Source organism: Mustela lutreola, chromosome 9, assembly GCF_030435805.1.
Source record: "Mustela lutreola isolate mMusLut2 chromosome 9, mMusLut2.pri, whole genome shotgun sequence".
In the NCBI taxonomy this organism is placed as follows: domain Eukaryota; kingdom Metazoa; phylum Chordata; class Mammalia; order Carnivora; family Mustelidae; genus Mustela; species Mustela lutreola.
The window spans coordinates 14,621,979-14,636,374 of NC_081298.1; the positions used below are offsets into that span (position 1 = coordinate 14,621,979).

The 14,396-nt window shown below is 42.8% G+C and overlaps 1 protein-coding gene across 1 annotated transcript; it reads right to left on the minus strand.

Moving 5' to 3' along the window:
* Positions 1–5,161: 5,161 nt before the first annotated feature.
* On the minus strand, positions 5,162–6,694 carry LOC131807855 (protein WFDC10B-like). The gene is made up of 2 exons (XM_059133549.1): positions 6,394–6,694; positions 5,162–5,484 (listed from the first exon to the last, which is right to left on the minus strand). The coding sequence occupies exons 1-2, from the start codon at positions 6,500–6,502 to the stop codon at positions 5,324–5,326; spliced, it is 270 nt and encodes an 89-aa protein (XP_058989532.1). The 5' UTR covers positions 6,503–6,694; the 3' UTR covers positions 5,162–5,323.
* Between the last annotated feature and the right edge of the window lie 7,702 nt (positions 6,695–14,396).

Below are 14,396 nucleotides of genomic sequence, written 5' to 3' on the forward strand. Positions count from 1 at the left end.
CTTTTTTTCTCCCCTTGTTTTATTTTATTTTTTAAAATTTGTATTTATTTTTTAATTTCTTTTCAGTGTTCCAGAATTCATTGCTTATGCACCACATCCAGTGCTCCATGCAATACGTACCCTCCATAATACCCACCATCAGGCTCACCAAATGTCTCACCCACCTCCCCTCCCAAACCCTCAGATTGATTTTCAGAGTCCGTAGTCTCATGGTTCATCTCCCCCTCCAATTTCCCCCAAATCCCTTCTCCCCTCCAGAGTTCCCCATAAACAGATGACCCTCCCCTACTCATTCCACCCGCATTTACACATGTCTCTTCCTGGTCCTTATGTACTTTTTAATTTTGTTATGTGAAGAACTGACAATGCCTTTCTGTGTTACCTCTCTCAGACTAAATGCATTTTGAAAACAACAAGAGAGGGATGGAGGCAGAAAGGAAGGGAGACATAAAGAGAGACAGAGAACATCATTGTGCCCAGGAATGCACCTGTGTTATTGGTGGAACTTCTGACACTGGGAAAGGGGTAGAGTCTTTTCCAGATCTCCTGAAACCATGCGTATGTAGCTGCCTAAGAGTAAAGACTTGTGAAAATCTATTCATTTTTGTCTCCAGAATTCTAACCCTGTACCCTCCCTGAATTTTACAACAGTGTCTGGACTGTTCAGTAATGACAATTATGGCCCCAAACCCAGTGAGTGATACTGATTCGTGGTACTGGCTTGGCAACTTATCACTGTAGCTGTAACTTGGAGCCTCAATTTCCTATCTGGAAAATGGAAACCATACAACGTATTGGGCAGCTTTGCTGTCACTGTGAGGATTAGATGAGATCGGGTGAAGATTATTCATGAAGTGGCATGGAATGGTCAAAAACAGTGCTTGGAGTTGGATGTGAGTTCACATCGTGGATCCCCTCCTTACCAGCTAGTGGTCTTGGCTCTGCCACTGAACCTCACCGAACCTCCTTCCTTCCTATAGCTTTTTCCTTCCTTCCTCCCTTCCTCCCTCTATCCCTTCCTTCCTACATTCTTCTCTCTCTCTCACTTTCTTTTATTCCTTCTTTTGTTTCTTCATTCTTTCTACTAAGATTTTATTTTAAATAATCGCTACACTCAACGTGGAGCTTATACTCACAAGCTCAAGATCAAGAGTTGCATGCTCTTCCGACTGAGCCAGACAGGTGACATGCACCTCAGTTTTCCTTTTTTAAAAACGTTCCATTGTATACTCCCCAGTAATTCTGAATTCATTTTGATACAAGTTAGTCATTTTTCATTTGTGTTGCTCAAACCTTCTAGATTCTTACTGGGTTCATTGTATTTTTTAATAATCTAATTTAATTTAATTTTTTTCAGTGTTCCAAAATTCATTGTTTATGCACCTCACCCAGTGCTCCATGCAGTACATGCCCTCCATAATACCCACCACCAGGCTACCCAACCCCCCTACCCTTCTCCCCTCCAAAACCCTCAGTTTGTTCCTCAGAGTTCACAGCCCCTCATGGTTTATCTCCCCCTCCGATTTTCCCCCACCACTTCTCCTCTCCATCTCCCAATATCTTCTGTGTTATTCCTTATGCTCCACAAGTAAGTGAAACCATATGATAATCGACTGTCTCTGCTGGGTTCGTTGTATTTTGTTTGGTCTTGTCTTCCTAGTCTATCAGTTACTGGGAAGTATGTTAAAATTGTCTGCTGGTAAATTATGCTTCTGGCAATGATAGGCCAGTTTACTTGCCACCAATCGTTCCAAGAAAGCAAAATGAGATCCCCTGGGGTCCCTAGCACCGCATTTGGATACTGGTCATCTCCCAATTCTGCTTCCAGAGTAGGTTAACTCTGGTCTTTGAATTGAGACACCAAGTGCAAAAGTTCACTATGTTCCTTAATGCACCTACTGGTTAAGAGTGTCCTATCTGAGCACAAGGAGTAACAAGGAGGACACTGGGAGAAGGAGAGGAGAAGGGAGTTGGGGAAAATCGGAGGGGGAGACAAACCACGAGAGACTGTGGACTCTGTGAAACAAACGGAGGGTTTGGAGGGGAGGGGGTTGGGGGACTGGGGGCTGGGCGAGCCTGGAGGTAGATATTAAGGAGGGCATGTATTGCATGGAGCACTGGGTGTGGTGCAGAAACAATGAATCTTGGAACACTGAAAAAATAAAATATAGTTTCAATTAAAAAATAAAATAAACAATCAAGAAATGGGCAGAAGACATGAACAGACATTTCTGCAAAGAAGACATCCAGATGGCGAACAGACACATGAAAAAGTGCTCCATATCACTCGGCATCAGGGAAATACAAATCAAAACCACAATGAGATATCACCTCACACCAGTCAGAATGGCTAAAATCAACAAATCAGGAAATGACAGATGCTGGCGAGGATGCGGAGAAAGGGGAACCCTCCTACACTGTTGGTGGGAATGCAAGCTGGTGCAGCCACTCTGGAAAACAGCATGGAGGTTCCTCAAAATGTTGAAAATAGAACTGCCCTATGACCCAGCAATTGCACTATTGGGTATTTACCCTAAAGATACAAATGTAGTGATCCAAAGGGGCACATGCACCCGAATGTTTATAGCAGCAATGTCCACAATAGCCAAACTATGGAAAGAACCTAGATGTCCATCAACAGATGAATGGATCAAGAAGATGTGGTATATATACACAATGGAATACTATGCAGCCATCAAGAGAAATGAAATCTTGCCATTTGCAACAACATGGATGGAACTAGAGCGTATCATGCTTAGCGAAATAAGTCAAGCAGAGAAAGACAACTATCATATGATCTCCCTGATATGAGGAAGTGGTGATACAACATGGAGGCTTAAGTGGGTAGAAGAAGAATAAATGAAACAAGATGGGATTGGGAGGGAGACAAACCATAAGTGACTCTTAATCTCACGAAACAAACTGAGGGTTGCCGGGGGGAGGGGGTTTGGGAGAAGGGGGTGGGATTATGGACATTGGGGAGGGTATGTGATTTGGTGAGTGCTGTGAAGTGTGTAAACCTGGTGATTCACAGACCTGTACCCCTGGGGATAAAAATATATGTTTATAAAATCCTAACTTTGGATTAAAAAAAAAAAAAATCCAAAAAAAAAAAAAATCAAATCATCTGCCAAAGAAACTCCAGACATTTTAGCAGTCTCTTCCCATTCATATAATGGAGTTATAGAATATGTAGGTTTTTTTAAAAACTGGCTTCTTTCACTTACTAAAGTGTTTTTAAAGTTCAAAAAAAAATAAAATAAAATAAAAATAAAAGCACTAAAAAAAAAAGAGTGTCCTATCTACCTGGTGGCTCCAGAGTTCTACTTAACTGCTTCTTTATGCTAATTTCTTAGTAGGAAATAGTTCACTGGTTTTGTCCTAAGGCGATCACCCCCTGGTAGTCCAAGAGAACACTACGGACCTGTCCTCTTTCACCCATCTCAGTTATCACTCTTTCTGCACAGCGTCCCTCCCCACCCCTATTCCTCCCTATTTTAAGCACATCTCTAGCCCCTGACATATATATATTTCAGGAAACTTGGACAGAGGGGCATTTCATTTAGAGAATGAGGTCTATGTATCTATTTGTCATCAACCTCCTGAGTGAACTTTGGTAGGATCACCCACCTGTCTGTGCCTGTTTGTTTTCCTTCATTAATTTTAGAAAATAACACTTGTGTTCTGCAGTTTTAATGGATATACCAAAAGGGATAATTTGGCAAGTTAAAATATACTAGGGTTTTAGAGCTTAGTACTAAATTTGTGATCCAACCTTGTCCCTAATTTCATCTGTTGATGTTGGGGGCAAGAGGAGGATAGGGTAACAAGCTTTTCTTTCCTTCAAGTTCCCTTTCTTCTTCCCCCAGTCTATATTTGATCCTTTCATGGAAGAAAAATAGCTTTCATCCCATGTTACCCCAACTTTTCCCTATCCCTCAAGGTGGGACCAAATCTCTCTTCTTCCAGGAAGCCTGCTACCACATTGTGCATAATGACCCCTCTGTATTTATACTTTAAGTCACTGACTGCATATCCTATTCATCCCTTCTTGCCATGCCCCATCCTGGTTTCTGCTTGTTTGGATCATTAGACTTGTTCTTCTTTGGGCTATATGACAACAATAATCATACCTCCACTTATGAGGAGTGGTCCTTGCCACAGCCTGAGCACATTGTAGACTCTTTAAAACCCTATAAAGAATGCTTCTTCTTCTTAGGAGTATTCACATTTGAAAATACTCCTATAGATTCCAAGTCATTGAGTAAATAATGCTAACACTTAAAGCATTGTCTGACAGGAGAGGTTGGAAAGGCCAATGGCATTTCCTTTCAGTTCTAGACCATGCCGTCACCTGTAAGGAAGGCTGTACTTCCCTAGTTTAGTTATAAGGAGGCTGCTTATGGGAACCTACTAGAATCAAAGGCCTGGAAATAAAGAAAGACTGCACTAAGAAGTTTGGGGAATCCAGAGGGATGGTGTTTTCTGTAGCCGTAAGAACATCCCACACATAAACAGTTTCCCCAGGGATGATATCAATAAACAAAGAGAGTCCAGGAGTTTTGGCTAAGAACTTCAACCTTCTGAATGTTAAGAAGGCAAAGAAATCCACTGACAGGCAGGGGCTTGGGGAAAAAGTGGAGGGAGTGATTGGTACTGAAACTATAGAAGAAGAGACAGAGGTGGTGGGTTACTGTCATAGTTTATTTGTCAAGGAATTGAGGCTGATAATATAATGGTTCAGAGAAAAGAGTGACAAGAAAGAGAGACATTACCCTGGGATCCCACCTCCTCCCTCCCCTTGCCTCCCAGCTGGGATAAGATGATGGAACCACTGGACATCAGGTAGAATTAGACTGTCGCCCTTCAGGTGTCCTCCACATTTCACTAGAGTCTAAGGAAACGACATAGTTGCCACCGTGGTGCTGGGGTTATCATTCTCAATGCTGGTCTCTGAAAGAGAGAAGAGGTAGGTATGCAGTTCACAGAGCCCGCTAAAACACAATTTCTTTGAGGATAACAGATCCTTCCAAACGTGGGGGCAGGGATATTTCTTTGATTTAGTAGATACACACATAAGGCTTCTCTCAGGATGTTTTAAGTCCAGGGAGCAAGGACACACACATGTCAGATCTCCTGAGGTTGGGATAAATCAGGCAGGCTTGCAAGTGGACAAGGCGGGCTTGGGCTGGGGAGAAGAGGAAGGGATCCCAGATTGTAATGCATAATGGTACTGGGGGGAGCATAGTCTCCTTATGTCTTTTCCTTCACAGTTAGGGGTTCCATAGTTCTTGAGAAAGTCATGGCAAGAGAGGGGTAAATCTTAGATCCTACCAGGTTCTGCAATTTTCATGCAAACATTTCCACAGCTGGAACTGCAGCAATAATCACCAGCATTGCATTCAATATCAAAATTGCAGTATCTCCTGCACTCGTGGATGTTGGGAATCTTCTCACAGTCTCTCAGTATAGGTTTTGATACAACTGTAAGGAAAAAAAAAAAACTACATGAGCTGTGACTCCAAAAAGAAAAAGCGTTTTTCTCACTATTATCTGCCCCTCTAAGGTCCCAGCACCCACACCATTGGTTTCTCTTCTTCTTCTGCCTGCCTAGGGATCTGGGTGGTCTTTCCCATTCCTAGAGTTAAAATCCAGCTCCCACTCCCTAGCAAGCCCAGCAACCAGGAAGTCACCTCCAAGAAACTGAACATCACAGGACCTTAGTCCTGAAACTCAGTTCTCAGGACAGAGGCCCAAGAGATCCTCTGGCCTCGTGCTGTCATTTTACAGGGTAGGAAGAACAGAGTCCCAGAGAAGAGGTGAAACTATCTTGTACTTTTCACTGTCTGGCTGAGACAGCCTTCCAAAACTGGCTGTTCTCCAGAAAACTTTACTAACAGTTTTGGACTCACTACAGTCCCCTTAATTCAGCAGATTTCAATTCTTTTTACCCTAACGATTCCAAAGTTCTCTTGGTCAAGCAACCATTTTATTTCTCCTTCTCATCCTCAATATTCTAAAATACTCAATTCCTTAAACAAAAGACACACTTCAAGAAATAATTAGTAACCCTCTCCCAATTTTGTTCTCATCCTTGGAACCCCTAACTGGAGGACACGAACTCCTGGTAGCTCAAGCTAGGTACCCTCCTTTGAGCACTGTGAAGCTTTCCTTTGCTATGGGTCCTCCTCAACAAAAACACCACAGTCCTCACAACACACATAAAAACATTGTTTCTCATAACATCAAGAGACCATCGAACTTGAGAACTGCACATTCAGCTTTCGTCAGGTATCCTGGCTTAAAAATGGAACCAAGTCCTTCACATATGCCAGTCCCTGGTTCCTTGTCTTCTAAACCCTCTTCATTTTGAAGCTCACCCAGAATACCTACTAAAATCTCGACGTTCAGGTATATAAATAGGTTTTCCTCTCAAACTTCCTGTCACTGGTGTGATCACCAGGCAGTAGAGGGTCAGCAGCTGGAGAACCAACCACTTCATGATGTTAACTCTGAATGTTTGAGTGTGTGCCTCACAGGAGACCCAGGATTTTACTGGGTCCTGCAGGGGGCAGGGAACGGCTTTGGGGTGTGGAGTTGGGAGAACACATGACTGGTCTTTTATTGTCCATCTGGTTCTGCCTCCTCCCCTCCATGCACCACTCCTCGGTTGGGCACTGGTGTCTCCTGTGGTTCTTTCCTTCTCTTACGCTTTAGCTCCTCTCATTGCAGAAATGAATTCTTCATAATTTATCACTTCTTTTTTTTAGAAATTTGAAAAACAGAGAAGTAAAAGGAAAACTAATAAGAGACGATCAGTTATCCATTACCTAGAGAAATAACAGTGTCATTTGTTTTCATAGAAAGGTAGTTTTAGAACTGACATCCCAATAAAAAAAAACATACATATTTATTGTATATGTATTTTAGTATGTTTCAAAAGCCATTTAAAAAATATCAGTAAATGTAAGTAAATTACAATTTAAAAATCACCAGAGACTTTTAAGAACTGATTACAAAATTTGAAGTGGAACAACTTTTTCTAAGCCTGAATATCCTCCAACATTGTCTGAGTCTCACAAGAATTAGCTCCTGGATGATACGAGCACATTTCATTTTAAATGAAATTTTAATTTACTTAGTTTATAATTTTCATAGATATACTAATTTTATATTATTCAATTCTTTTAAGGTCCTTTTCAGGACTGACATCAGCAAGACACCTGAATAAGAACTCCTGCTTGAACTCCCTCCACCCCATCCACCACACAATTTGGCATCCACCCAGAGACCAACGCGGAAGCGGCAGATCCAACACCAGATGCCAAGGAATCTCACCCATGGGTTGGATGATTGGCAGAGAGACCTCAGTGTTGGCATGGGACCTTGACGTGGCCTGAGAACAGACTCTAACCCCCTCAGCCACAGTCCAGGAGCCACTGGAGAACACTGATTTAGACAATCATCCACAGATGACAGAGCTTTGTGGAAGTCCAGGCATGTAACAGAGAATTTGCATCACACTGTGAGAGAGAGGAAAAAAAAAATCCAAGTGCAGTCACATTGCAAAGGTTACAAGTAACAGTTTTGACTTTATCTGTATAACACCTATCCAGATTTTTTAAAAAATTCTCTAAGGAACTGTGTATTCAGAAAAGGTTAAGCTGTCTGTGAATGTGTAGTCCCTGCCTCACACTTCAGTTTGTTCCGTGCTCACGTTGTTTACCCATACTGTGCATTATTGATATCATCTTCCCCACATGACTCAGTGAAACTATCTTCTACAAAAATGAAACCTTACGAATGAGGTTGGCATGAGACAAGGGGCCTGGGAAAGCCCACAATTTTAGAAGAAGAATTGTGGTGTGTCCCGCATTTGACCAATGAACACACCCAAGTCTGAACACGTAAAATGTTTTCATGATTCTTCTGTGCACAAGAAAATAAACTATGAAAGTTCTGCAGTTTCTAAAAAGCTTTAGTGAGCCTCCAGGGCATGGCATAACATTTTTGAATGCTAGAGAAATACATACATCGATGGGTAACCAGGATCACTGTGGAAGGGAGTCAAGCCCTGGGTTGATTCAGTAAATCCTGCTGGATATATTCAAATACCTCAAGAAGAAGGCAGTGGGCCTTGAGATATTTTTCTGTGAAGAAGTTGAATTCCAGAGAGTCCTGAAAAGTTTCAAGAGATTTGAAAATGGTGAAAGACTGCTGAATTTACATACAGAAAATAAAAACAATGAATAAAAACAAGTTTTGACTGCTTCTTAAATAGGCTGTCTTAACAACCTCTTTTCAACCACATCCACATCTCCACCTTCAGATACCTGATGGCTCAGTTCTCAGAATTTTGAGGATCTCTGGTGAAATCAGTTGGCTTTGCATTCCTCGCCCAGCCCCCCCCCCCCAAAACTGGCATGAATCAGGACACATCCTCCAGGGAGTTTGGTTTTCTCTTTTCTAAAGAAGTAAGATACCTATTACTTAGCCACTGTTTTCTAGCTTTCAATGCCTTGAAAATCTTATTTACTGTTCCTCTCCTGTTCTCTTTGATCTTGTGTATTACTGTGGTTTTTTTCTCCCTCACAATATTTTAGTCAGGTTTTAAGTGTAAGCAGATATAAAGATAATAAAGGCCCCTGTAAAGATGCCTGCATTTTATTCCTGCAACCTGTGATTTCCTGACCTGAGGAAGTAAAGGGGCTTTGGGGATGTGATGAAGGGTAGGGACTTTGAGATGGGGAACCAGGTGGGACCAGTGTAAGCATGAGTCCTTAAGCAGAGAATGTCTCCTGGGTGCAGTGGGTTAGAGAGCCTCAGAAGAAGCTAAGAGCTGAAGCATGAGGACCCAGCTGGCCATTGCAGGCTCGGGGGAGTGAGGAATGGAGTCCACACCAAAGCATGTGAGTGAGTGGCATCTAGAAGTTGAAAACGGCCTCAGCTGACAGCCAGCAAGAAAACAGAGACCTCAGTCTTACATCTTCAAGGCTCTGAATTCTGGCAACAATTTGAATGAACACAGACATGAATCCTTTCTCCTAGAGACCAAACACAGAAAGGAGCACAGCCCTGCTAACGTTCTTGATTGTACAGCATGAGACCGGTGTGGGACTTCTGACCTAAGGAGCTGTAAGATAATGATTTGTGTGGCTTAAACTCCTAAATTCATGGTGACTTGTTACAACAACAATAGAAAACAAAAATTCGTAATTCAAATACCCTGCTTAACTGTTGGTCCCATTTCTGTGTTGGGATTTCCAGACCTATCTGAATGTTTCTGTTTCTTCCTAACCCACTCCTAAAGGGTCTTCCTTCCCACCCACAATTCTTTCCTCTCAATGACTAGTAATGGCTTTCAGAACTATTTTGACCTTCGGATCCATGAACATGACTCCATCCTCACTGGTTAATTTTGTGATCCCTTTTCCCTGGGGAAATAAACGTCAGCTTCATGCCCTAATTTCATAGTCAAAGTGTTTGATGGAAAAATAAGGAATTGCAGGGGCACCTGGGTGGCTCAGTCATTAAGCGCCTGCCTTCTGCTCAGGTCATGATCCCAGGGTCCTAGGTTCGAGCCCCACGTCAGGCTCCCAGTTAGGTGGGAAGCCTGCTTCTCCTTCTCCCATTCCCTCTGCTTGTGTTTCCTCTCTGTGTTTCTTTCTGTCAAATAAATAAAAATCTTTAAAAAAAATTAAAAAAGAAAAATAAGGAATTGCAGACAAAGAAAAACAATCACTCCATTAATATTTAATAAAATGCTGCAACACAATGCTATTTTTATTATTAAGACCACAGAGTCTTTCCTCCTCCAGTTGAGGAATACTGTATTCCAGTTTCTTCCAGTTTGGTTATGGTTGAATTTTTCACTTTGGTTTCACTTTTTAATCTGTTTGAATTGTATTCTTGGTTGAGGGTAATATTTAATATCTTGCTTCGACCTTGTGGGTCATGAGGTGATGATGATCTTGGAAATGAAAACTTCATGTCAAGGACAATGGAGCAAAAAGGTGAAAGGGCCTGGATCTTCCATGATTTTGTGTTGTCCCCAAAATCTTCCACGTGAACAAAAAGTGACCAGTTTTATTTAAGCCACTATTCTCTATTTGTTGCTGCCCAAATGTAGTAGAAACTCATCCGACCTGAAATGCCAGCCAAAGTGGTATTAATGTTGAATGGAGGCGTTAAGAAGTCTCTATTTTACTTCTCACGTACTCTCTCTGGAAGCTCCAATGGCATGTATGTTACCAAAACAAGGGCCTTAAAAAAAGGGAGAGGTAGGATCTGTAAGGGCCTATTCAGTCAGAGCGGCCCCACGCCACTCTGCCATTTTGAACTACCATGGTTGAACTGCCATTTTATTGTAAAACTTAAATTGACCTCCCCCCCAGGGGAACTTATTTAAAAGCAAGTCCGGGAAACCAGTCCCAGGTAACAAAGTGCAAGTACAAGGGTGGGTCAGGCCAGGTGGAGGTATTCAATCAGTGGGGGCACATACTGTCTCCTAGCTACCAAGGAGTATGGGCCCCCACCCTTTGGGAGCCTTTTGGCGCCAATCCTAACCAAGGTGTGATAGGCTAAATCAAATGTCTACTAGGGTAAATTGTAATTCAATTGGTCACCTACCATGACTGTGCAGCTTTCTCTGTGTGTTACAATTTCATTGGCCACCTGTGTGTGGCCAGGCCCAACCACATGGCCTTTGCTCTATAAAAGTTAGTCTGGAAAGCAGGGAGGGGTCGTCCTTTCTGTAAGGGGCTGCCCCGACCAGTCTGTTTGATGGTTGGTCTGATTCCTGATGCTTGGCACGAAATAAAGCTTTGCTTGACCTTCGCTTTGTATCAGTCTTGCTCCTTTAATCATGGACCCATTATTGGGGTACCCAATTTTGGGGGACCCAACAGATCTAGGAAACAGGCCCCTGAATCCAGGAGAGTGTGAAGTGCCACCATGATGGTGAAGAAAGTCCCGGGGCTGCTGCCTATGGCCCTGGAGCCCAAAAGCTCTGGTGCAGTAGCTGAGGACTTTCTGAGTCCCCATGGAGAAAAAGCAACTACTTACAGAATGCTTAGGATGAGTGGCTTCAGCTAGGAGTGCATTCTTTGGCTCTATTCTCTTGCCACTGGAGTGCTCCCATGTCTGTCCCAAGTAGAAATAGAAATAAGACAGGTGACCAGAAGTGTACAATTCTGATACTCTGATTGTCAAGGAGCTAACTGTCCCCCTTAAAAGGACATCCTTTTTGGAATGCTCAGGATGAACTGAATAAAATGCCTTCAGATGTTCCAATGGAGGAAATAGGAGAAGATGCTTTTAAATAAGAAAGTCAAAACTCCAAAGTTAAGCAACTGCTCACCTGGGGCAATGCAATTCATCTTCTCTCCCTTTCACCTCTCAATGACCCAGGATTGCATTAGACCGTCTCTTAAAAACAGGTTAACTTCTATCTAGTTTTCAGAGCTTCACCTGTGTCTGCTGTTTCTTAAAATGAATGAGCTTCAAATAATCAATATGCCAAAGAGGCAGAACGTGGCCTGGGAAATTTGCTCCCCTTCATGAGAGACATTTACATGGATGAGAGACATCTCCATTTGCAAGGGGTCCTCCACTCTGTAAGTGGAAGAGAAGGATGACTTTCAACTTCTAGAAACTCTCTATCAATGGAGCCTGTTGCAGAAATCTGCATAACAACCATTTGATTGTTCACTGTGCCTTCCTGGTGACCTCCCATTACTGGCCTTCCCCTTGCTTTCCACATCTTTTGTCTTTGCTGAAAATGATATTTAAGAAGATGGCTTGTGGGGGCCACCTGGGTGGCTCAGTGGGTTAAGCCTCTGCCTTCAACTCAGGTCATGATCTCGAGACCCACATGGGGGGGGGCTCCATTCAGCAGGAAGCCTGCTTCCCCCCCTCTCTGCCTGCATCTCTGCCTGCTTGTGATCTCTCTCTCTCTCTCTCTGTCAAATAAATAAATAAATCTTAAAAAAAAAAAAAAGAAGATGGCCTGGAACATTTGGGGTAGTGACTCAGTTTTCCTGGTCTGTCCCATGTAGAGTGGAGGTATACATATTAGTAAACTTCTGTTTCTTTTTCTCCTGCTAATATGTCTCTTATTGCAAGGGGTCTTAGCTAAGAACCGAGAAGGAGAGAGGAAAAATAGCTTTTCCTTCTCCATAATACCCAGGATCCTCAAGTGGACAATGCTTTCCTTTTCTGGTCCCTCCACTGGAGGTCCCTAATCTCTTGTTATTCTCTACTCCTTTGGTCACCAAGGAATAACCACTTTCACTCAATCAAGATCCAAGTGCTGGATCATGACCTGAGCCGAAGACAGACGCTTGACCAACTAAGCAACCCAGGCGCCCCATCAATAATCTATTTTTAATAAATTTCATATCTTAGGTGAAAGTAACAAGTTCCTTGAACATTACTTAGCAAAACTGACACAAAATGAAAAAAAAATAAACTGAATAGAGGGAGGAGTCAAGATGGCGGAGAAGTAGCAAGCTGAGACTGCTTCAGCTAGCCGGAGATCAGCTAGATAGCTTATCTAAAGATTGCAAACACCTGAAAATCCATCGGCAGATCGAAGAGAAGAAGAACAGCAATTCTGGAAACAGAAAAACAACCACTTTCTGAAAGGTAGGACCGGCGGAGAAGTGAATCCAAAGCGACGGGAAGATAGACCCCGGGGGGAGGGGCCGGCTCCCGGCAAGCGGCGGAGCAACCGCGCACAAAATCAGGACTTTTAAAAGTCTGTTCCGCGGAGGGACATCGCTCCAGAGGCTAAACCGGAGCGAAGCCCACGCGGGGTCAGCGTGGCCTCAGGTCCCGCAGGGTCACAGAAGGATCGGGGGTGTCTGAGTGTCGCAGAGCTTGCGGGTATTGGAACGGGAAAGCCGGCTACAGAGACAGAGCCGACAGTAAGCTCGCAGCTCCGTGTTACCTTGAACCGGTCGCAGGCTCGGTGAGCTCGGAGCGCGGCCGGAGGTCAGGCAGACGGGAGTAACTGGGCGCTGTTCTCTGAGGGCGCACTGAGGAGTGGGGCCCTGGGCTCTCGGCTCCTCCGGGCCGGAGACCAGGAGGCCGCCATTTGTATTCCCGTCCTCTGGAACTCTACGGAAAGCGCTCAGGGAACAAAAGCTCCTGAAAGCAAACCCGAGCGGATTACTCACCCCGGCCCCGGGTAAGGGCGGTGTAATTCCGCCTGGGGCAAAGACACTTGAAAATCACTACAACAGGCCCCTCCCCCAGAAGATCAACAAGAAATCCAGCCGAGACCAAGCTCACCTACCAAGGAGTGCGGTTTCAATACCAAGGAGAGCAGCAGAATTCCAGAGGAGGAGAAAGCCAAGCACGGAACTCATGGCTTTTTTCCTGTGATTTTTTTTAGTCTTGCAGTTAATTTAATTTTTTCTTTTTCATTTTTTTTTTTTTTCTCGCCTTCGGGTAAAATTTTTTTTTTTTTTTTAACTGTTACCTTTTTCTTTTTTAACGATTTTTTACTAGTTTATCTAATATATATATATATTTTTTTACATTTTTCTTAGGTGTTTTCTTTTTTAAAAAAAAATTCTTTTCTTTTTTTTTTTTTTTTTCTTTTTTCTTTCTTCCTTTTTGAACCTCTTTTTATCCCCTTTCTCCCCACTCACGATTTTGGATCTCTTCTAATTTGGCTAAAGCATACTTTCCTGGGGTTGTTGCCACCCTTTTAGTATTTTACTTGCCCCTTCATTTACTCTTATCTGGACAAAATGACAAGACGTAAAAATTCACCACAAAAAAAAGAACAAGAGGCAGTACCGAAGGCTAGGGACCTAATCAATACAGACATCGGTAATATGTCAGATCTAGAGTTCAGAATGACAATTCTCAAGGTTCTAGCCGGGCTCGAAAAAGGCATGGAAGATATTAGAGAAACCCTCTCGAGAGATATAAAAGCCCTTTCTGGAGAAATAAAAGAACTAAAATCTAACCAAGTTGAAATCAAAAAAGCTATTAATGAGGTGCAATCAAAAATGGAGGCTCTCACTGCTAGGATAAATGAGGCAGAAGAAAGAATTAGTGATATAGAAGACCAAATGACAGAGAATAAAGAAGCTGATCAAAAGAGGGACAAACAGCTACTGGACCACGAGGGGAGAATTCGAGAAATAAGTGACACCATAAGACGAAACAACATTAGAATAATTGGGATTCCAGAAGAAGAAGAAAGTGAGAGGGGAGCAGAAGGTATACTGGAGAGAATTATTGGGGAGAATTTCCCCAATATGGCAAAGGGAACAAGCATCAAAATTCAGGAGGTTCAGAGAATGCCCCTCAAAATAAATAAGAATAGGCCCACACCCCGTCACATAATAGTAAAATTTACAAGTCTCAATGACAAAGAGAAA